The 23182-nt window shown below is 36.6% G+C and overlaps 1 protein-coding gene across 4 annotated transcripts in view; it reads left to right on the top strand.

The window, feature by feature from the left end:
• Nucleotides 1-23182, top strand: part of PPFIA2 (PPFI scaffold protein A2) — a 463684-nt gene that overhangs the window by 425863 nt on the left and 14639 nt on the right. For 2 of the 4 annotated variants that reach the window (XM_087868891.1, XM_087868892.1), the window contains 6 exons: nt 4811-4892; nt 7141-7341; nt 15285-15347; nt 16822-16851; nt 18443-18636; nt 22953-23050. In XM_087868891.1, coding sequence (XP_087725017.1) covers nt 4811-4892; nt 7141-7341; nt 15285-15347; nt 16822-16851; nt 18443-18636; nt 22953-23050 — 668 coding nt within the window. The remainder of the gene's footprint in view (nt 1-4810; nt 4893-7140; nt 7342-15284; nt 15348-16821; nt 16852-18442; nt 18637-22952; nt 23051-23182) is intronic. The other 2 variants (XM_087868889.1, XM_087868890.1) reach the window with 1 other exon arrangement.

Consider the following 23182-nt stretch of genomic DNA (forward strand, 5'->3'; position numbering starts at 1 on the left):
TTCCTCTCCCACTCCGCCTGCCTGTGTTCCCTCTCTTGCTGGCTGTCTCTCTCTCTGTCAAATAAATAAATAAAATCTTAAGAAAAAAGAAACTACAAGCCTGGCAAATGCCCTTGATTCATGTACATTTGTTAGACACTCTTGATTGTTTATCCAGAAATTCCTGTCCTCAGGTCAGGTCTAGCATGCACAGTTATCAGGCTCCCCTCTGCACAGTTATATACGGGCATGCAAATGACTCACACCGAAGCGTTCCCCACCTGTTGGGCCTCCTAAGGTGTCACTTTCCAATCACAGTAACTCATTGACACCTATTTCAGGGAAGTCTGACGCCTTTTGGGGAATCTAATGGCATTCTTTATTTTAGATCAGAATGTGTTTCTTGAAAATACTCAACAATTCAGAAGTTTTTCTTATTCAGTACAATTAGTACTTTTCTTTGAGTTTTCACACAGGTGATGACAGCCCTGAGCCAGATAAAATTTCTAAAAAAAAGTGCTACTGATATCCTCTAAAATCTAGTCTGCATCTTAGAACAAAAATGCATGCCCATAACTATAGTGATACATAAATTATCCTTTGGAAAAAGATGGTTGAGTATTAGATTGTCTGGAGGGAAAAAAAAAAAGAGAAAGATAAACAAAAACATTTCTTTAGGTCTAAATGCAAAGACAGCAATTTCCAGACTTACACGTACTAGGGAAAGTTGATCATAGCCTTGCTCTGGAATAACACTCACTTGACCTTTGAAAAGGTTGAATCCAGAGTACAGAATATCTGCATACCTTTCCACACATGGACTGGTTGAACAGAGAACACCAGTATATTCAAAATGCCTGTTTATGGCAAATCAATTTTTTATTTAATATTTCCTAGACAGTTCAGGTCACTATTTCTCTGTCAGTGACCCCAAAATATCTCATGAGAAGAAGCATGCCCCGATACAATTAATGCTTACCCTTAATAATCTGTTAGAAAATCATCATGTATTAAACTCAGTGATTTCCAATTTCTATAGTTTTGCCTATATTATCTTTTTTTAAACATTGCTTCCTTCTCATGCCATACACCCAGATATATGTCTGTTATAAATTCTGTATGGTGCAGGGTTTTTTAAGATTGAGAAGAATTAAATCTAGTATTGCTTTGAGACTTTCAGTGCATTTCTGTACACAGTTTGATTCTGCCCTCAGATTAAGGTATTTGGAGTTAAAGTCGTGGCATGCAGTTCTGCTGCGTATCCCCGTCTTCCACCCCTAATCTGGCAGTTTCTCCCCCATTTCAGCTCAAAAGCCTTTACGTGGCCTCCAGCCCTGCCAGCTGGGGACCAAAGGACAGAATCCAGTGAACTAGAGGTCCCTTTTCTTATAATCTTAGCATATTCTTACTAAAGTCATTATGGTTACAAGAGTTTGTGGTTTAAATAAAACAAAACAAAACAAAAACAAAGAAAACTCTTTCAAGGGCCAGATTGCCCAAAGATTTCACAAACAGTTGTGCAATTAAGTTTCTGTTCAGACAGAAAATGGAGCTATCTGAGCACATCGGATTACATCTTCACCAGACTGCTGGCAGGGACCCCAAGCCAGGTCAGACTCAGGATCAGCTGGAGTGTGTGTGACTGTGACAGACTGGCTCAAGAGGAAACAAAATTTAAGGATTTTTTTTTTTTGAAACCTTTGAATGGTGTTGTAAGCCAAAATGGAAAAAGATATTTGGACTACAAAAATATATATATACATTATGGGGCTCAATTTACTCTAGCAAGCACCTGTGAACACTGGCAGGCATGTTCAACATTCACAACTATTTATTGAGCACTTTGTGCCTGACCTTGTTCTGGATGCTTCTAATTATCTCTGAACAGACTATGTGAAAACATTGGTCCTCCTTGAGCTTATATTTGATTGGGATATAATAGACTGAGGTGTAAATGATACTCTGTGTTCGAAGATAAGTGCCGTGGAGAGAAGTACATCAAGGAAGAGGGATAAAGAATGTCTGGTGGGGGTTGAAGGAGGGAGGAGGGGAGACACGCAGAGAAGGTGACATTTGAGTAAATATTAAAAGTAGGAGAGGGAGTGAGCCATGTGGAGATAGAGGGCCCAAGCATTCCGTATAGAGAGAATAGTGGGTACAAGGGTCTTGAGGCAGAAAGAGTCCTGAGCTGTTTCTAGGAAACAGCGAGGAGGCAGTGTCGCTATGTGAGGTAGCCTCTGAATCAGAGTTGAAGAGGGTGGGAGGGTGGATGCAAGGTGCTGTTTAGCCTTTTATTCTCAGTGAGACAAGGAGTGATTGGAGGGTTGTGAGCAGAGAAGTTACAGTATCTGAATCGTTGGAAAACATTCACTCTGGCTTGTGTGGTGTGGTATTTTTACAGAGCTCATCAGAAGTTTCACAATTAAAGTGTTCTAACTTTTTAAGATGGCTTTTGTACAGCTCATAGAATTCATTCACCTGTGACACTGTTATGTGCTTCCTAGGTGTTAAGTGCATATTTACTTGCCTTTTTACTAAATGTAGCCAAAAGCAGCTGTAAATGTATGTTTGTTTCTTCCCCTTTACTGCCACTCAGCTGCCACTTCACTGGAAGTGTTTCTTGCCCTACTGGACATCACATTATAACTCTGAATAAGGCCCCTCAGCTCCTTGGAGGCCTACTCTCCATTGGCTTCCACATATTCCATGCCAAGTCCTTCCTCCGACCTTCCAGCCTTACTGCTTGTCCTGCTTAGAATGCCTTTCCACGTGCCCTTCAAAGCTGGCTTGGTTGCCACAATGCCTTCTCCAGTTGTTTCCATTGCTATTGACCCATTTTCCAAAATCCTCTGGGTCAGAACATGCATCACCAAGTTTTAGCAACTATTTGTGTATATATTGTGTTTTTAGACAGTTCATGTGTTTGCTTTTTCTATCTAGCCAGGGATCTTGTGAAAAACTGGGTCCATGCCTGTATTTCTCACATAGAGCGCAAGTCTACGCTCGCAACAGGTGCTTACGATGAGTATCTGATGGTTGGTTGGTTGACCCTTCAACCTCTTTCTCTCAATACCAGTAACAGTGAAGCTAGGCTAGTTGAGTCTGTTTTTCAATGAGAATGTTGGGAAGTCCGAGGGAATGGGGGATGGTACAGCAATCCAGGTGAAGAAACCCCTCTAGTTTCCACTTGGGATTCAGGGCACCGGTCATTGTTTCCTGTCACAAGTGCTGAATAACTTACACAGGGAACTTACCTGCACTCGCCCTGCTATTCCCTCCAATGAAACAGCTGTTGGTTTAGGTGTCTCTTCAGCTGCTGTAACTTCAGTGTTGGTTTTGCCTCTGTTTCTTTTTCACACTGAATATTTGTTGGCAGCATCCACTGCAAATGTGGGAAGTTCTCACTGAAAAGCATTTTCAGTTATGTACAGTTGACCTTTGAACACCGTGGGTTTGAACTGCTCGGGCCCACTTACATGAGAATTTTCTTCAATAAATACACTATAGTATTGTATTTTCTCTTCCTTATGATTTTCTTAATAATATTTTCTTTTCTCTATATTAACTATAAGAATACAGTATAAAATATATATAACATACAAAATATGTGTTAATCGACTGTTTATGTTGTCAGTAAGGCATCCAGTCAACAGTAGGCTATTAGTAGTTAAGTTTTTGGAGAGTCAAAAGTGCAGTGCAGATTTTTGACTGTGCAGGGGGTTGGCATCCTTAGCCCCCGTGTTGTCCAAGGGTCAACTGTATCTTAACATATTATAATAAGCAATTGATTGTTTGATGGTAAGAAATAATCAAATGTTTCATTTTGGAGTTCACGTGTGATATTATTGATAGATTCCTAAGCATGAAAGACATACATTTAAAAGAGTAAATAATATACTACATTTTTATCATTTGTTGTAAGATCAAAGCATACTAAGGAACAGAGAATATATTTTCCAATATAGTCCTAGTCAGATATATATCAATTTGAGTTTCGACACATACTTGCTATTTCAACAACGAACGACTCAAACTGGTTTTGTAAATGGATGTCAGTTATAAGGCTCGGTAGGAGAGACAATGATTAGTAATGCATTTGTCAAGGCTCTTTACAACATTTTGCTATCAGAAACAACCATTTGTTGTCATTGAGGTGTTTCACTTTCATTAAAAACAGGAGTGACTATAAATGAAAAGGAATGTACTATTGAATTTCACACCTTACATTGCTTTCTAGTGATAGAAGTTAATTTCCCTCCAAGTTCTCTTTAAATGAGAGGTAATTTCATAGTCTAGATGGAGAAAAAAAAACAACCGACCTCCGAATACAGCTACCTGGACCTGGAGAGCACACTGAAATGAAGCACATGTCTTGAATGGGATTAAAATAACCAAATTTATCTACTGCCTCTATATACAGACGTTTTCTCTATCACTGAAATCGTAAAGAGAAGTGAGCAAGGCAGATGGAAGAAGCCTCATTTAGATCCCATAATGTGTGCTTGAATATGCATATGTGGGCCATTTTCTTGTTAAAGAGATAAGATATTTGCTGATAATATAATTCAGCTTCTTAGTCCATTAACATTTAATGTTTGAATTTTGTGAATAAATGTTGGGAGAAATTATTTTTAGATGTCAGAGTTTCACTCATAAAATCAATGGGTGGTTTCCATGTATTAATAAAAGGAAGAAAGAATTCTGTTATTCTGTATTATCTCAGAAAAAGTATGTAAAGGATTATTGGTTTTTTAAAAATATTGTCATTAAAAATAATCATCACTGTCTTTTTCCATGCTACCTAACTCATAATCTTTGCTGTGTACTTCAGGCATGAACTTCTAGAAGAGGCTCGGAGGAAGGGATTACCTTTTGCTCAGTGGGATGGGCCCACTGTGGTTGCATGGCTGGAGGTAAGAGAATTAAACCAGAAAGCTCTTAAACTCATCACTTCGGTTTGATACTATTTGTAGATACAGGTAAGGATGGGTTCCTGAAGGCACAGCTCTCCAGCAGGCTGGAATAGCTTATAAAGGGAATATTTGCTTTATCCAGGGGGCCGTGGGTATCGCTTTGATCTTACTCTGATACATTCTTATGATTGGGGCGGAAGGAAGCATCTAGTGGGATGAAAGGAAGTTTCTCTAAATCTTACCATCTTCATGTCCAGAGAAAGAGAAGACCGTTATTGAGCCACATATCTGTTATCACAAGAAAACATCTGTCCCCATCCATCAGTCCAGAGTTCTTCCTCATCAGCAGGTTACAGAGAAGAGCTGTCTCTATATTCAACACTTCTGTGTGACCCAGGAGATCACTGTCACATGATTGCATAGAGAACCATTCCTTTGCTTGTAAATTAATTCCAGAACCTAATTTTCTAAAGCCTAGAGGCCAGGTAGGTTTAGCCACTTGGAATAAAACAAGAGAATACTTATCTCCTTGTTCTCCTCTGGGTCTCAAGTGAGTGTTACAATGAAACAAGAACTACATTCAGCATTTTCTGCAGAACACTGGGGCCTGGAGAGATAAAAACAACACCTGAGCAGGTTGGCAGGGCAGCAGAAGCAGACTGGGACAGAGAAGGAGACGCACATTTGATCACAAAAGATGCCTTCGTACCACGTATTAGTAGTGTTCACTGCCGATTCCATTCAGTTCTCTAGTGTGGGCTGCTGGCAGCTGCTAGGAGATGTCGGTGTCAGGGCAAAGAAGAAAATAGGCTTTTTTTTTTTGCCTGGCAGAGGCTATTGGAACCCATTGTTGTAAGTGGTTGGAGATTATAAAATTGCTGACTTTCATTATCCTATCATATCCAGAGCTAACAAATTAATCAGTGAGAAAAAAATGAAAACCTAATTTAGTTTAAAAACTAGTTTTAGATAGATATAGAGACATACTTTGCATTTTTTTCTTGGACTGAGTGAAAAAAGCCTGTGTCTTGCTTTATTTTATCCTCTCCTATCAGTCAGGGGATTTTCAGTATATTGGTGATCAGAGCTGCTTCTTCCAAACATGCTTTTACAATTGCAATACTTTAAAAATCAATTATAAGTCAACGTGGTTAAGAAAGCACACTTCAAAATTGATAGCAGTTTTTTTGTTCGGTGTCACTCCAATAAAATGAGCCGCAGTTTGACAGAGAGTTAGCTGCTGTTTTGGCAAGTGGTGAACAAACCCTTAGATAAAAAAGAAACAAGCTTTAGCGACATTGAGGAGCTAGGAAATGACAGGCAGTGAAGTTCTGTGCTAATTAAACCTATCCTGAGGACACAGAAATTGCTCATAATGTGCTTCCTACAGTGACGCAAATTATAAAACAGAATAAACAAGATGAATGAGCGGGGTGATCCAGTGAAGGAGGGCTCCTAAATTTCACCTCCTTTAGCGCCTCCTTGTGTGCACAGCCTGGTAGGAATGCTATGCACATGTAAGTCTGATGCTTCACACACCATTTATCAACACCAGAAACTTCTCGAAAGACTAATTAGGGACTATACTGATAACAACGTATGGGCAAGGATTTTCCAGATGTGTATAACTTCATTCTCATCCTTTAGCACATCATTTTATCCTCCAAAACTTTGTTCATGCAGAACATCAACTTAAGGTCACACAACTATCGCAGGCTGTAGGTAGGCATGTGAGAAATGGGGCTGAACTACAATTCAGGCTTTGATCAAAATCATGGCTGGAGGTGGTAGAGCTGTCTCTTTCTGCGACAGAACCTCTTTGCCCTCAGAATTCCAAAGGAGATTTATAAATTGAATTCACGCATTAAACAAAGTCGGTTGAGCCTTTACCAGATGCAGCTTGTGGCTCTTCTTCTTGTCCTTAAATCCAAGGGGGCACGGGTGGATTTGGGGATGTGCAGCTATTATGTTTAAGCTAATAATATAAATTAGTTTTTAAATGGCACACCATAGGGCTCAATTTCAAATCTTTATTTCCATCACTGCCTAGCTGATATTTTTTTAATAAATTGCTTAATGCCTTTATGCCTCTGTGTCATCTGGGGAAAATAATAATAGCATCTATCTTTTGGGGTTTGGGCAGTAAAAGAGTCCATAGGTGTAATGTACTTACAATAGTGCCTAGCACATAGGAGACACTATTAACTATTAGTAAAATCTGTGTATGTATTTTTTCCCTATCCAACAGCTCTGGTTGGGAATGCCTGCTTGGTACGTAGCGGCCTGCCGGGCCAACGTGAAAAGTGGTGCCATCATGTCTGCTTTATCAGACACTGAGATCCAGAGAGAAATCGGAATCAGCAATCCCCTGCATCGCTTAAAGCTGCGACTAGCAATCCAGGAGATGGTTTCCCTAACAAGTCCTTCGGCACCTCCGACATCCCGAACTGTGAGTCAGCTTGTGCCCCTTCCCCCTCCCAGTGCTGGGCAAATAGCAGCCTCTGTAAGTCCACAGAGCGAGACTGTGGCAGCACACCTTTCAGTGTCAGCATGAATTATTCTGAAGCGACTTAGCACGCCCTTCATTAACCTCGCTGCTACTTTTAATAGGTTTTCAAGCGAGGAGGTGTGATTCCGATCAGACTTGAAGGCTGTGACCAAGATAGACTTTTGAGCTAGTTTCCAACTAAAGTCTAGGTTTTTCTCCCAGGCAACAAGATCCCAAGTTTACCCTTTTTTAGGATATTCCCTTTAAAAGAAAAAAAAAACAGGAGATGAGCCGTTGGCCTTAGTGCTTTTTGAAAGTGCAATGCTGAACTCACTACGTCTTACTCAGTTTTCATAATTATGCAACTATGCAGATATTTGATATTTTATAAATACCAAATGGAAAATCTTCCTTCAAATTCTCTTTGCTTCTCATTTATAAATCCCTATTCTTCTCATAATTTTGTCCCTATCCCAATGCTAGGAAAGAACAAAATGTCTAAAAGAAAATGCATGCCAGATGACAAATTCATATACTAAGAACAACTCCAAATAATATTCATTCTTTATTTAGACCATTCCTGAATTATACATATCTTTTGCTGGTAAAGGATATGATTTCTGATGTTAACTGAATTTCTCTGGTCCCATGTCTTATGCAGAATAACAAAATATGGAAGAATGATGTAAATTTGAGATGTGGGTAAAAGAAAAGTGGTATTTATTGCAGTTTTCAGACACAAAACTAAACTTGAGTATAACTTTTTCTCTGTGGTCTTCAACAGTCTGAAAGATTTGGCTTCATGTTTATTGTTATCTATCTTTACATTCCTTCCCAGTATACTAGATCCTAATGCCAGAAATACCAGCTCAAATTTAAAAAGATTTTATCTTTCTTGAATAATTCCATTTTAACTTCTTTCTAAATAAGATGTAGAAAAAAGATATAATTTAACAAACTCTTATATATAACATTATTTTTAAATGTATATAATGTATACTATAGCTGTGGTATTACTTAAGCTAAGAAATAATACAGAATATGTTTAATGTAAAAACTGAGTAGGCTATTAGAATAGGTATTGTAAACCAAATTCAGATCTGATAGAGTTTAATTTCCAACCCAGAGAGAAACAATCACAACTGGCTTGTATCAACACTCTTCCTAAGAGCAAATGCATACACAGTTATTGAAAATGCAGAATTGGAGCATTTGAAGTCCCAATTTCAAGATGAAAAGTATAATATATTTTATGATTTTTATTTAGCACCCAAATCCATTTCTTAATGGAAAATAGAATAATTAAGCAGTATTTTTCTAAAAATGTCTAAGTGAACTTAAGAAATATAAATCACAAACTATTGAAAGTAAGAGCATATTCAGTTGTTTGAAGAACAGTCAAATGTGGAGAGAACTTGTGAGACTCTTCACGATCTAGCGTTCTAACCTCAGTTCACCTCAAAGGCTTTATCTCCCCAGGTCAGGCTCCCAGTGACACAGAACTGCTTTCAACTTTCTAAACTTTCATGCTCGTGGGTGATTGTGACCTTTTGCAATTGCTCTTCACTCTGCCTGGAATATTCTTCCCCCACTCCAGGATGGGCATCCTTCCCCAGTTCATCCTTCATCGAATGATTCTTGAATGTTTTTCATTGAAAAAGCTTTCACTGTGCACCAAAATCTGGTTTTCTTCCCTTCCTGCATTACCACTCCATATATTTATAAAAACCAATTAAAATTTTCTCTTAATTTATCCTCCACTAAAGCCAACCAAGGATATTATGAGTTTTCCATGGTCCCCAGGCCTTAATTCAGTGCCTGGCGAATTGTAGAGAGTCGTCAGGAAACGTTCATCTTAAGAATGGTGATTGTACAACCATGTACAACCATGTACAACTACCAACCATGACAGAGGCTTTCAAATCTATATGGCCTTGACTTGAGAGAGGACAAGCTGTGGTCAGGAAAGTAAGACTTGCTCACCACTAGGTTTAGTAGGAGATGTGATAGTTTAATTCCTCAATGGTAGGCAGAAGCAAAGAGTTTTGGAATTCCAAAGAAGGGGAAACCATTTCTGGTCGAATAAGTCTTCAAAGAGGAATTAACAGTTCAAAGACAGGTAATATATTATTAATTAATTTTTAAAAATAATTTTGTTCAATATTAACTTTTGAATAAGCTTTTCAGTCTGTTTCCTTTATCTTTTTATAACAACGAATTATTTCACATCACATATTTTATATTTTTCTTTTAAAACTTAGTAGTATAGCATGAACATTTTCCTCATTTCATTAAATATGCAATTGTAATATCATGTTTAATTGCTGCATAACTCCTTCATGGAAATACCGTAATGTATTTAACCAAGTCCCTAATATTGGACATTTGCTTTTTTAACAATTTTCATTGTATTCACAATACCATAGTAATATTGTTGCATAAACTGTTTCCATAGCAATATTTATGTATAGGGCATTTATATTCTTATTACTTTTAAGTCTTAATCACTAAATTATATTGTGTAGCCTTTTCCACATCCTTTTGTTAACATTGTTGGTTAAATTTATATTTTTAAAATTACTACTAAAGTTAAAATTTTTTCATATGCATATTGATTTAGTATTTAAATGAATTACCTATTAGTAATCTTTTCCATTTTTCTAAAGGATACAGGAATATTCCTCTTTTTACTAATGTGTAAAAATTCTTTATTCAGAGAGGATATATACCCTTTACCAAGTATTGATGCAAGTTACATAAAAGATAAGTTGTATCTACTTGTTTTAAAAATTATCTACTGAATACTTTTTCTTCCTTTTACTCCACCACATGGAAATATTTATTCATTTCTAATACATTTTTTTTAAGATTTTATTTATTTATTTGACAGAGATAGAGACAGCCAGCGAGAGAGGGAACACAAGCAGGGGGAGTGGGAGAGGAAGAAGCAGGCTCATAGCAGAAGACCCTGATGTGGGGCTCGATCCCATAACGCCGGGATCACGCCCTGAGCTGAAGGCAGTTGCTTAACCGCTGTGCCACCCAGGCGCCCCCATTTCTAATACATTTTAAATATGATTTGCTTTGCTTATAAATTTCTAGTAATGAATCCACCATATAAAGTGAAGACTAAAACATCTTAAAGTCATCACCTAAAATTATATATTAGGATTCACATTTTATTTTGTTTATTTACTTTATTTTTATTTTTAGAGAGGGTTAGGGGCAGAAGGAGAGAGAGAGAGAGAGAATCTTAAACAGGCTCCATGCCCAGTGTGGGGCCTGATGCAGGGCTTGATCTCATGACCCTGAGATCATAACCTGAGCCGAAATCAAGAGTGGGATGCTTAACCAACTGAGCCACCCAGGCACCCCAAGATTTACATTTTAAAAATAAAAAGGCAGTGTATTTTTTTAAAGAAATGTTATCGTGTCTCCCAGAATACTGTAACTAGTTCAGACCATACAAGTGTTCCTTTGTGTTTAGGGTTGGGTTCGGGTTCCTCGGTCAGGTGTATCTTGCTTATTTCCCCAAATTCTCAAGAGAAAAAGACAAGGTCGCTTAATTTTGTTGTTGTTGTTTAACCGAACAGAACTTCTGTCTGATTCTGCCTCCCTTCCTGCCTGCATGCAATGGGCCGGAGCACCAAAAGGAAAATCTAATATTTACATTTATTATTTTCTTGGGCCTGCCCTAATTTTCCAGCTTTCTGTTTCTTCTTCCGGAGCTGCTGGCAGGGACGGAGATATCAGCTCACTGAAATATTTGGTTGAAGAGGGATGTCATAAAGAATAAGTACATGCTTTAAATATTTTATCTTCAATAAAAATATGTAAATGTTCGGGCACTTGCAAATGTAGATGAAACACTTAGGACTTTTCTTTGAGTACAATTCCAATGCCTGGATTTCTACGTTATCTTTCTTTTATAACTTCATCCATAAAACATCTTTAATTTTTCTAGTTTGAGTTTCTTTTTAAAGTGATAACTTCGAGATACTCAGAAAGCTATTTGAGCACACGATCCTCCTGGACATCTACAGTTTTTTTCCCCAGACTCGAATGAAGTTGTATCTCATTGATAACATTTTATAAGATTTGCCTATATCTGTCTTTGCAAATTATTCATCTCAGTGTTCATACGTGAGTGAAACTTATTTTCATTTTATGTAATATTTACTTAAATTGCCTAACTTAAAAAATAGTGCAGTAGAAAAAAAATAGGTTTGGGAACATAGAATTCAGCAAATTTGAGCAGAAACGTAAGGCTTTAAAATAGGCATCAGTCAGCACAATATACATGGGAAACAGCATTTATGAAACGGAAGATTTACTGGAGTAGAGATTGCTTACCAAAGTTTCTAAAGAAATTGTAGTAAATTTCTAATGAAACTGTGGTGCTGTCCAACATCAGTGGATGCCTGTGTCAGGCGCTGTTAGAAGTGCTTCACATGTTACAACTCTCAGCCCCCCAACAGCACTGTGAAAGAGGTACTTTTTTTTATATGTATCTGTTGTATAGATGGAAAAAACTGCTATACAAAGTCACACCGCCTTGTGGTTTGCCCCAGAGTTTATGCTACTGTTAAGTACACCCTCCTGCTTCCTGCATCTGCCTGTTTCCTTCTCTTTTACAGCATTCTTCCAGTCTGCTTTGGTCCCCCTTTTCATTATTAGTAACCTCATAATAAAGTGAGGTGCAATTGTGCAAATGCTAGTCTTCATATAATGAGAAATATTTCTCTTCTTATATTGAGAAACATAAAATCAGATGGGGAGAAATGTGGATCTGGGCCATTTTGAATGTGAAAGTAAATGTCAAATTTATTTACTTTGTAACTCAATTATTAAGTAGAGTAATACTGCAAAATGACCTAGGGAGTAACAGAAGTTACTTCCAGGTAGGTAAGGTTTAGGATGATTCTGAGGTCTTGCTGCTTTACTTATTTTCTATTTCTGCCAGCAAGAGAAGTGATTATTTTCCTATAATTAATTTTCATGAGTTATCCCTTAAACTAATTTTAATATTTATTTTTATGTTGTAACTCTCTCCTGAATGATTTAATTAGGTAAGTGTTTTAATCCTGATCACCCTTTAGGAATTTTCCTCCCAGTTCTCATTTGATAATACTGTCTTCTACATACTCTACTCCGACTGGACTAAGGTGAGGCAATCGGGGCACATCAAGTTCAAAACTGAGGGAGGCATGTACTGTCAGGTGCTGACCTTGCATTTGCACAGCCATAAAAGTGAGTGCTTCCTTAAATTTAGTCTCCTTGGCACCTCACCTGCCTTATCCTAGTCTCAGAACCGTATCAGAATTGATTATATTATAGTTTAAAATTTTCAGTATTTTTTCCTAGTATGAAGTACGTTCCTAGCCCACTTAACAGATGTAGAATCTAAAACTTAAAGAGGTTTAGGAAATGTCCGAGGGTAGTTACTGAGAAGTGGCATTGCTAGAACTCAAGTGTCTGCATTATAATTTGGTAAATTTCCAGATAGTTGAAGTTTTAGAAATCAGCTATTAGATTCAGAATATTAATCACACACACCACACACACACACACACACACACACACACACACGACCACAGGTATGTATTCTCCAGCTCAGATATTGGGGGCTGCAGCATGGACTGCCAAGGAATAAGTAAGTAATTTTCAGTGGCTCTCAGAGAACCACAGTCAAATTATGTGATCCTTGTCCTTTATTCTTTTGCAAGCTACTTTTTGCAGTCTTTATCTTCAGACCCCAGGCACAGTATCCTCTGTCCTTTGGTGGCTCAAAGCCTCGCCCTCTAGCTGTTCTCTCTCAGATATACTCTTGGCTGAAACGCTTATGCTCTAAAGCTCCCCTTGATGACTTACCTAGGTGAAAGTTCCATACCTTTAACTGGTGGTGAGGAGAAAGAAATCCACATAATTGACTTACAGCACATGGGCTTGCTTATAAAATCAACTTGTTGAAACCTCGACGAATGTCTAAATGATTGGGTTGTGCAGAAGCTATTTCATGAGTTACTTTACAAGATTCTAGAACAGACAGTGCTCCTCACAAGTAAAACTACAGGTCAAAGGAGAACAACTGACATACAACTTAGGAAAGTTTGCCAGCCATACTTGAGGAAAGTGCCCTGGGTATATATTATTTTCCATGTAAAGCTACAGATAAAACCATGGCTTCCAGCATCTTGCCCATTCCAGAATATGATGATAGACTGGCCAATATAGACTTTAAGATAAACTCTGAAGGGGATTATACATGTACGAATTCCATTATGAGATAATACTGGTCAACTTCCTCAGAGAAGGAAGGAGATCTTAATTATTTGGATTCACAGTTAACATAGAAGTTACAGAAATCGTCGTAAAATGAGACTGGCTTAAGTGAATTTTAGGTGACCCATCACTGCAGCTCACTTCGAACAAACACTACAGCCGTTCAGGTGAAGCACTGTGGTCACTGGGTGTAAAGGGTATGTGACACATGAGTGTTAAGTTCTTTTTAGTATAGTACACTCCTCACAAAGTTAATAAAAGCAGTTGATTCCAAGTGATTTAATGACGCATACATTCACATGCCTCTGCCTGTTTATATGGAGCACCATTCCCAAAAGCTGGAGTACAGGGGAAGGGCTCTTAATAACATACATGACTCCAGTATTCGAAATACGTTTATAGGTGCACATAGTTTTATCTTTTAGGAAAAAATTCAGATATACTCTAAATTCCAAAACCATAGGAAAATGAGAATTTTACACATACAAATTTTACATATATGATGCCCGTCCTCTGGGATTTTTTTAAAAGTAAGCTCTATGCCCAGTGCGGGGCACTATTTTAACTCCCCTGTGTTACTCTACTATATATATATATATATATATATATATATATATATATATATATATATATATATATATATATATATAATGGATGTACTTGGACAGCCTTGCAAAGGATTTCCCAGTGAAATGGTGGAATTTAATGGAAAGTCGTTCCCAGTGGCCATTCCCATCAACCATATGTCTGATCTGTATGTTACTAACTGGACTTTGGTTTAGAAATTGTGCATTATTCAGTGTACAGAGCAAATACCATGGATTATCTTATTTAGAAAGCAAATGAGGCTTTATAAAAGAATAGTGCCTGCTAAAAAAGGAAAATTTGTTTTTACATCATGTTCTTCTCTATAATGGTATAGGACACTGCTGAGAAATTGTGAAGCCTAGGTTTTGTAATTTCTGACAGCATTTAGTAAGGTTGAAAACATACCCTTTAAATTAAAAAGAGCATTTCCCTTCTTTTTCCTCTATAAGAATATAGGAAAACTACACACTTATGGAAGTATAAAAGGAAGAAATCATTTGGGAAAAGCCGATATTAGTTTCCAGACAGGTGACGATAGTGCTTTCCGCTTTGCATTGACCACCAATTTTCTCTTTTCAAGGACATTGAAGAATCAAAACTTTGTGAATGAAATACTGGTAATTGCACAACAAAGTACCTGTGCCTTTGTTTTCTGAAGAAAACTAAATACATTCCTCCACAGATCAAATGTAATCAGTTCTTTATGATTACACACAAAAAATGGATCCGATAGCTACCTACCTTTGAGATGCAAATCTTGGTTTAGCCTTTTTCCTGATTAATAATCACAGGAGCATCATTTTAAATCTATCCCACAGGAGCTTCACAGCATGCCTCTTTCTATTTAATCTTTTTAAGTAGAAGAAAAAGGGAGCTCTGGGCAAACCAGCCATGCTGTGTCTCCTGCGCATGCTGGAGAAGCAAGAGCACTGTCGTGTTGCTGTGGTGCTGGTAACTTACAGTACTGCTGCCTTTCTTCTTTACCGCTGCTCCCCTCCCGTGGATCCCACTGCTCCCCCGGGCCTCCTCACTAGCCTTCAGGCAACGTTTGGGTGACCCACGAAGAAATGGAAAATCTGGCCGCTCCAGCAAAAACGGTTAGTCTAAGTAAGGCTTTGTTGAACACGAAGAAAAGTCATTTGGCTGCTATTGGGATGAAAAAGCTATTTTGTGTATGACAGGTCAGAGTAATGGGTATGTTTACATAGTGATATGCATGAGAACTAACATTTTTCGTTAAGGTTTTATTTTACTGCACTTGGACATTATTGAATGAAGCGGGGCTAGATGGTCATAATGTGGTTAATTCGTAAGAGTTTGTAATATGCGGACAATAATCAAGAATTTTAAAAGGCCTGTTTATCCATTTTGCAACACTGGGAATTCTCAGTAACAGGTATCACTTAGTATTGGGTGTATTCACAGGTAATACATGTTATCAAGCCCAATTAAACTTGTAATAGAAAAGTTCAGATGGAACACTCCTTTTTTTCTTTTTAAGATTTATTCATTTATTTATTTGAGAGAAGGAAAGACGGGAGGGGTAGAGGGATAGGGGAGGGGAAGAGGAGAGAGAATCCCCAGCAGACTCCCCACTGACCACGGCGCCCAATGCGGGCCTCAGTCTCACCACCCTGAGACTGTGACCTGAGCCGAAGTCAAGAGTCCGATGCTTAACCAACTGAGCCACCCAGGTGCCCCAAAGACTCATATTTAATATAATCGTTTAGTTTCTTGTAATTAACCAATACAGAACTTAAAACTCCACCCCCCAAAAAAAATTCTGTTCATTTGATATTCAAAGCACAGGCATAAAGATATTTTTAGTGACTTTGATGATATTTGTAAGCTTTTAAAAATATAATATTACAAATTGTCATTTTTTATTTAAAGTAACAAAGTTGGGCATGTCATACATTTTATTCTTAGCAGCTTCTTTTAATTTAATGTCCTTTTGGTTGTATCCATATGTGAAAAATTGATTATCTAGTTTATGAAGGATAAAAATGCCAGTGTCACTTTCTAACTGTATTTCTAGTTCAGTTTGTTGGGTTTGGTTTTACTCTTGTTTACTTTTGACCATTGCTGAAATCTATTTGATTACCACAAAGCTTTGTTAAAGGGAAACCATTACTTTTATACTTCATTAATTTACTTTATGTTAGATTTCTTCATTATATGTGTGTGTATGTATGTATACATTTATGTGTATTGTACATTTGTGTATACATAATCAGAAAATTTTACTATAGCGCATTACATTTGGAAAACTACATACTTTTAAGAATTAAAAAAAAGGTTTGGAATAACCAGATCAAATGTATCATGAAAAGTCCATGTGTCATATGTGTGTATGTTTAATTGGAATTAACTAGAAACTATGTGGTTGCCCTTGAACTGCTAAATTATTACTGTGGGTTTGAATAAGGATCAGTATATTTATGTACTTAAGTCATAATTAACATTTTCAGTAACAAACAGTTTTGCTTCTGCTAGAATAATTTTACTGTCTTCATTTGAGATTAATTTATATTTATCTGCTTTATTAATCATTCCCTGCTGCTAACACAGAAAGAATCTGAGGAAGGAAGCTGGGCCCAGGTAGGAAATTCATATGCTCTAAAACAATATCATTTCGTATGCTGTGAGGATATAAAGTAAGAAACTGTCATATGCCATATTATAAATCTTCACTTAGTTTAGGATTAGGCTAATACGTATATTTGAATTTGTTATGTTTAATACTATATATGTCTTTTAAATCACCATATTTTGCAAAGTAAATGAATATCATTTCATATCTGGCCTCTTTCAAAGGGAAATTTTCTTTCTTTTTCAAAAGAATGAACTGTAACTTAAATTTCTCTGAAATCGCCCCGGAATATATTTAATCAGGAATCATTCCAGTTGGATATAAAAGGGGGTGTTAAAAAAAAACCTTATGAAACATATGCTTTAAAGTATAATGGAAAGCGTGGGCGGCCTGGGATTGAAGGCCGTGTGTCAGCCCTGAGACTGAAGGTCCAAAGTCACTTCCGTTCATTGAGATGGCGATATGAGACAGGCATCTGTACTTTGAACAAGCATGTGTGTTTGCAAGGAAGCGGCACATTTTTCAGCCATTTCCACATGACATAACAGCCTAAAGAATTAATGTGCGAGATTGCGCATCTGATTCAAAACCTTTGACTGTAAGGAAAATTTGGTAGTTATTAATAGGACCTGTACTGAAACATTCAGTAAATTAGGGTGGTATTTGATTTTGATTTGGTAAGAATTTCATCCTTTTTAAGAACACACAAAAGAAGGGGAGCACCTGAGACTTTCATTAGAAATACATGTTATAATTACAATTGTGAACTTGTTGTTCATAGTAACAGTCCTTTTTAACAGTTGGTTTAGAGGTGATGGTTGACTTTGGTGTTCATTTTGGCTGTCAGGAACAATGTTTGGTTAGATGTTTTATTAAATAGCTCAGTTCTTTGTGTTTTGTTTTGTTTTATTATATTATTATTATTTTATAATAATTTATTATTATTATATTTTTATTATGTTTTATTATTATATGTTTTTTTATACCCTGCTTCTTAAATACAGAGTGTATACGGATTGATTTCTAAAAGAGACTGATTCTTTCCAATGACCTTTATGGACCATTGGCTGCATGATTCACTAGATAACAACGGTGTTGACACAAAGCTTCAGCATTTGGTCTCTCTAGCCTTGTTGCTCCTTTCTCTATTTGTTTACCAAGGTTTCTGTTTTCACATTGAGATTTGCCATTATACCATATCAGTGGTGGTACTAGCATCGAGGAGAAGAAAAAGGTGGAGTATTAGCTGACAGATAAAAATCAATTAAATTAAATAAACTTACAAAGAATCTTTAAGCTCAACATTTATATTATGCCATTAATTCTATTTTTAATTTAAAAATGCACATTTGTATAGAATGCAATTTCTTTTGGGAATACAAAGCAAACACAATCGTTTTCTGTAAGCAGGTACCATGATACATGTACCCAGAGTTCCATTTTGTCAAATAGATCAAATACTTAAAGGCTAGGTATTATGTCTGCTTTTTTCCCATATCATAGTAATTAAATGTCAGTTATAATAATATGCAGCAATATCCTCCTATTACCATCTCATTTTATTGGCTAAGAAACTTGACTGCTATAAAACAATTCTAGTGTCCGGTTTTTCTACAGACTCTGGCTTATGGAGATATGAACCATGAATGGATTGGAAATGAATGGCTTCCCAGCCTGGGGTTACCTCAATACAGAAGTTATTTTATGGAATGCTTGGTAGATGCAAGAATGTTAGATCACCTAACAAAAAAAGATCTCCGTGTCCATTTAAAAATGGTGGATAGTTTTCATCGGTAAGTTTTTTTCAAATAGTAATTAAAATGAAACAATAAATAATATACATATTACTAGAACAAAAAACGTCTAGGAAATAGAGAATCATTCTATTCAAAATGTCTGTGTGCATATACTTGGCAGATATTTTCATGCAGCAAATCTCAGGAACTATCTAATGTAGAGCTATATACATATTATGAGCTCAAAGTTTATGGAACCACACTTGTACAAAATTCTCATGCAGTGTGAATCTTTTTTTTTTTCTGTATCTTTAGGAAGTTCTGTGTTTGTGATTTGTATCTGTGTATGTTTTGATATTAGGAAATTATTTGTTAAGAATAGAATTGTCCGTTTCTACTCTATAGATATACATATGGTTATAAATTATATAATTTAGGTACGTACTAGAAAAAATTTGAGAAGGAATTCTTCTCTGAAGAAAATGTTTGGGGTTTTTTTTGTTTTCATATAAAACTTTCAATATTTTTGTTTGTGCATTAATTTTCAGGAAAAAATACTGAATGGATTATGAGACAGCCATAAGGACACATGAATAAAATGCAAACTCTTTTTTCAAGTTGTTTACTATGTAGGGGGAAGAAGCTTGTTATCATACCATGTCATAAATGTCATGCTGCTATCTTTGTAGGTTATGTGAGAACTTGTCAGTTGGATTATGTTTTGTTTGCTTCAATTTATTATTATTTTTTTAAGATTTATTTATTTATTTGAGAGAGAGAGAGAGAGCACACCAAGCAGGGGGTAGGAGCAGAGGGAGAGGGAGAAGCAGACTCCCTGCTGAGCAGGGAGAGGGCTCAATTACAGGACCATGGATCATGACCTGAGCCAAAGGCAGATGCCTAACTGACTGAGCCACCCAGGTGCTCCTCAAATTTTTATTGAAATTCCAGTTAGTTAGCATATAGCATGATATTAGTTTCAGGAGAATTTATGGTTCATCACTTAACATACAACACCTAACGTTCAAAACAAAAAGTGCCCTCCTTAATACCCATCACCCATTTCCCATCCCCCACCCAACTCTCTCCATCAACCCTCAGTTTGTTCTCTGTAGTTGAGTTTGTTTCTATGGTTTCATATATAGTTTATTATGATAAATTAATAAATATAAATCTAGATGATTTTGGCTTGCAAAACCCTATTTGTTCACATCCTGTCCAACATTTAATTAGCGACTGGAATGAAAATGGTATAAAAAATCAGATATGTTGATGACATATAGTTAGGATAAAGAGATAATAATTGGAGCTCTTCAATTAAACTTATGGAGATGTTTTGAATCTTAATACAGTTGTTGACACTGTTGGATTAAATTTAGTAGAGATAAATATGATATAGTTTTTTAAAACCATTAAAATGTTGAATGGGAATCCATGATTTAAAAGTAGATCAAGTGAAAAATATGATTTATACTTGGCACAAAAATCTCAGTTTTGGTTAATGGCTTCACAGGGCGTATTTAGATTGTGTTTATTGTCGAACTCAGTAGAAGTCCTGCCATATGGTGAGACGACAATAAGAAACTATTAATTTATGGGCATTAAATTGTTATTGATAAAGTGGTAAGAGCCTGGTGGAAAAGTTGAATTAATTTTTTAAAAATTTATTTTATTTTATTTATTTTTTATTTTGAGGGAGAGAGAGAGAGAGAGCAAGTGAGTGCCTGTGTAAGCGGGGGGTTGGGGGGTGGGCAGAGGGAGAGGGAGAGAGAATCTTAAGCAGGCTTGACTCCCAGCATGGAGCTGGATGCAGGGCTCGATTCCGTGATCCTGAGACCATGGCCCTAGCTGAAACCAGGAGTCGGACGCTCAACTGACTGAGCCACCAAGGCACCCTGAAAAGTTGAAAAAATTAAAGACACTTAGCTTGGATAAGGGTAGACTTCAGATGTTTTCCTGTGTTTTGATATTATTACATGATGGAAGAATAATATTTGCTCAGTTGAACATGTACTTTTCTAGTTCAGATAAGTGTAGATGGTAGGGTGAATGATTTCTGTTCAATAGAAAGAACAGCTTTGTGTGACTCTCAGTTACCCTATAGTATACAGATTATTAGGCAGTGAGTTCCCTGTCATTGAACTCAAATTTTGTGTGGTTGTATTAGATTTTCTAATACTAGAATCTTTGATGACATATTTGTTCCTGTTTCCCATTCTTCAGTAGATTGACTTTTAATTGTTGTACATTATAGTAAAAATGATTATTACAATGATCAAGTTTTTTTTTTAATAAAAATTACTGAAACAGTGGGGTTCTCTTGGTTCTGGGAAATACACAAGCTTCATCTTCATGCTGTGCTTAGTTTTGACTTAAAACAGGTAGTACTGACTGCATAGTGTATCCTACTGTATTTATGTCCCAATTTCCCATCTTATAGACATTGTTGTAATAATATATATCCTCCTTGTAGTACAATTTTATATTACCTATAAAAACTTGGCAGAAATGAGCCAAGAGCCATTGGTTTAACCTCAAGCTGCCTAATGTCGATGACTGGTATTACATCAGTATTGTCTGTTTTTCCACTACATTAGTTTGCTGGGCCTACCATAACAAAATACCACAGACTGGGTGGATTAAACAACAGAAATTGATTTGCTCGCAGTTCTGGAATCTAGAAGTCCAGGATCAAGGTGTCAGCGTGATTCGTTTCTTCTTGGCTTGCAGATGGCTGCCTTCTTGTTAAGTTCTTAATGGTCTTTCCTCTGTGTGTGCACTTTCCTTGTTTCTCTGCATATCCAAATTTCCTCTTCTTTTTTTTTTCTGTATTTATTTATTTTAAGTCATCTCTACACCAAACGTGGGGCTCAAACTCACGACCCCAAGATCAAGAGTCGCATGCTCCTCTGACCAAACCCACCAGGTGCCCCCAAATTTCCTCTTCTTATGAGGACACCTACCGGTGAGACTGGAATAGTATCCACCCTAAGGGCTATATTTTAATTTAATTAACGTTTTAAAAACCCTATCTTCAAATATAGTCATATTCTGAAATACTAAGGGTTTTGAACATTTGAATTTGAGGGAACATAGTTCAGCCCATACCACTTTGATTTCTTTTCCAGTTCCTTTGATTCTAAAATATTTTAACTCAGCCTTGTCCTTATTAAAATGCAAGGCTTAGAAATGTATCCAGTGCTTGGGTGTAACCTGGCCAGTGTGTGTCTAAATTTGTGTGTATTTCTAAACAAGAAATCACTAGTAACAATGCTCTTTACTCTTGAAGCCTAGAAATTCTTTTTTCCTATTGTACTCTTTCACATCTTTTATATCTAATATCACCACGTCTTCTCTCTTCTCTCTGAACATCTCTTGTTTCTAGATTTTCTTTTTATGCTCATGGCAGTTGTCCTTTTTGTGCCCTTTATTTTCACAGCATTGGCCCCTTAGTTGATTTCCCTACCCTTAGGTTAACCTATTCTTCCTGTCTCTGATTTTCCTGACGGGTTAGTCTTCTTACGCCGGAACCGTTTATGATCAATTCTTTTCCTTGTGAAAACCATCCAAATAGGTCTGTGTCACCTGGGTGTACTCCACGCTTACGCTGCATGCAGGCTTTCCTTAATGTTACCGCATTCTCCATATGTAATCTTACTCCTCCCTACTTCCTGGCATGGATTTCCAACTCTGTACAGTAGGTCTCACTATCACCACACTTTTAAAATTTCATTGGCAGTCCTGTGTTCATGGTACTCCATCTTCTTTAATAACCCTTTCTCTGCCACCTGACCTTTAAGGATCAGTCAGTTTTCTGCTCTTCCACAATATCCTTTCCACGCAGAGTTTCTTATCTGCTGACTTGTTTCTTTCACATACTCTATGACTGAGAGGTGGTGGCTGTTCATTTTGGTATGTGGTTCTCTATCTTATTTTAACTTACTCATGTTTATATATTATTTTTCTCATCAGCTTAAGAAGAAAGTATTCATTTTTTATAAATTCCTTCTTTTCATCATAATAGTGGCTTTAAATTCTTTCCAAGTGAGTAAAGTGTTCATTTGTCTGCAAATAATGTCAAAATAGCTTAATGGAAGACAAGCACATATGGATGAACAACATAATCCATACTTATTTTCAAGTTACGGTTTTCTTATTTTGAAATTAATATTTTTGCTCTTTAGAAACATTGTGTACTTGAAATAACTGTAGTTTATTTCCCACCAGTACTAAAGGATTTAATTACAAATGTAATCTGTTATTTCATTGCCCTAAGAAGTAGTACATAATGATGACTGTGGTTAATCAAAGAACATTTATTATCTGCTGAGTAAATTCAGTGTGTTTTCTTCTTTTTTTAAAAAAAATAACAGAACAAGTTTACAGTATGGAATTATGTGCTTAAAGAGGTTGAATTATGACAGAAAAGAACTAGAAAGAAGACGGGAAGCAAGCCAACATGAAATAAAAGGTAATATGTCTTTCTTTCATATCAAATGCCTTTTTTTCTGGGGTTTTTAGCTTTCACTTTTATGAACCGCAAATGCTCTGTATGTTACAAGGTCACTAAGTAACATAACTATTTATGCCACTCTTTAGAAGA

Source organism: Ursus americanus, chromosome 17 (assembly GCF_024610735.1).
Source record: "Ursus americanus isolate L20-20 chromosome 17, mUrsAme1.1.p, whole genome shotgun sequence".
In the NCBI taxonomy this organism is placed as follows: domain Eukaryota; kingdom Metazoa; phylum Chordata; class Mammalia; order Carnivora; family Ursidae; genus Ursus; species Ursus americanus.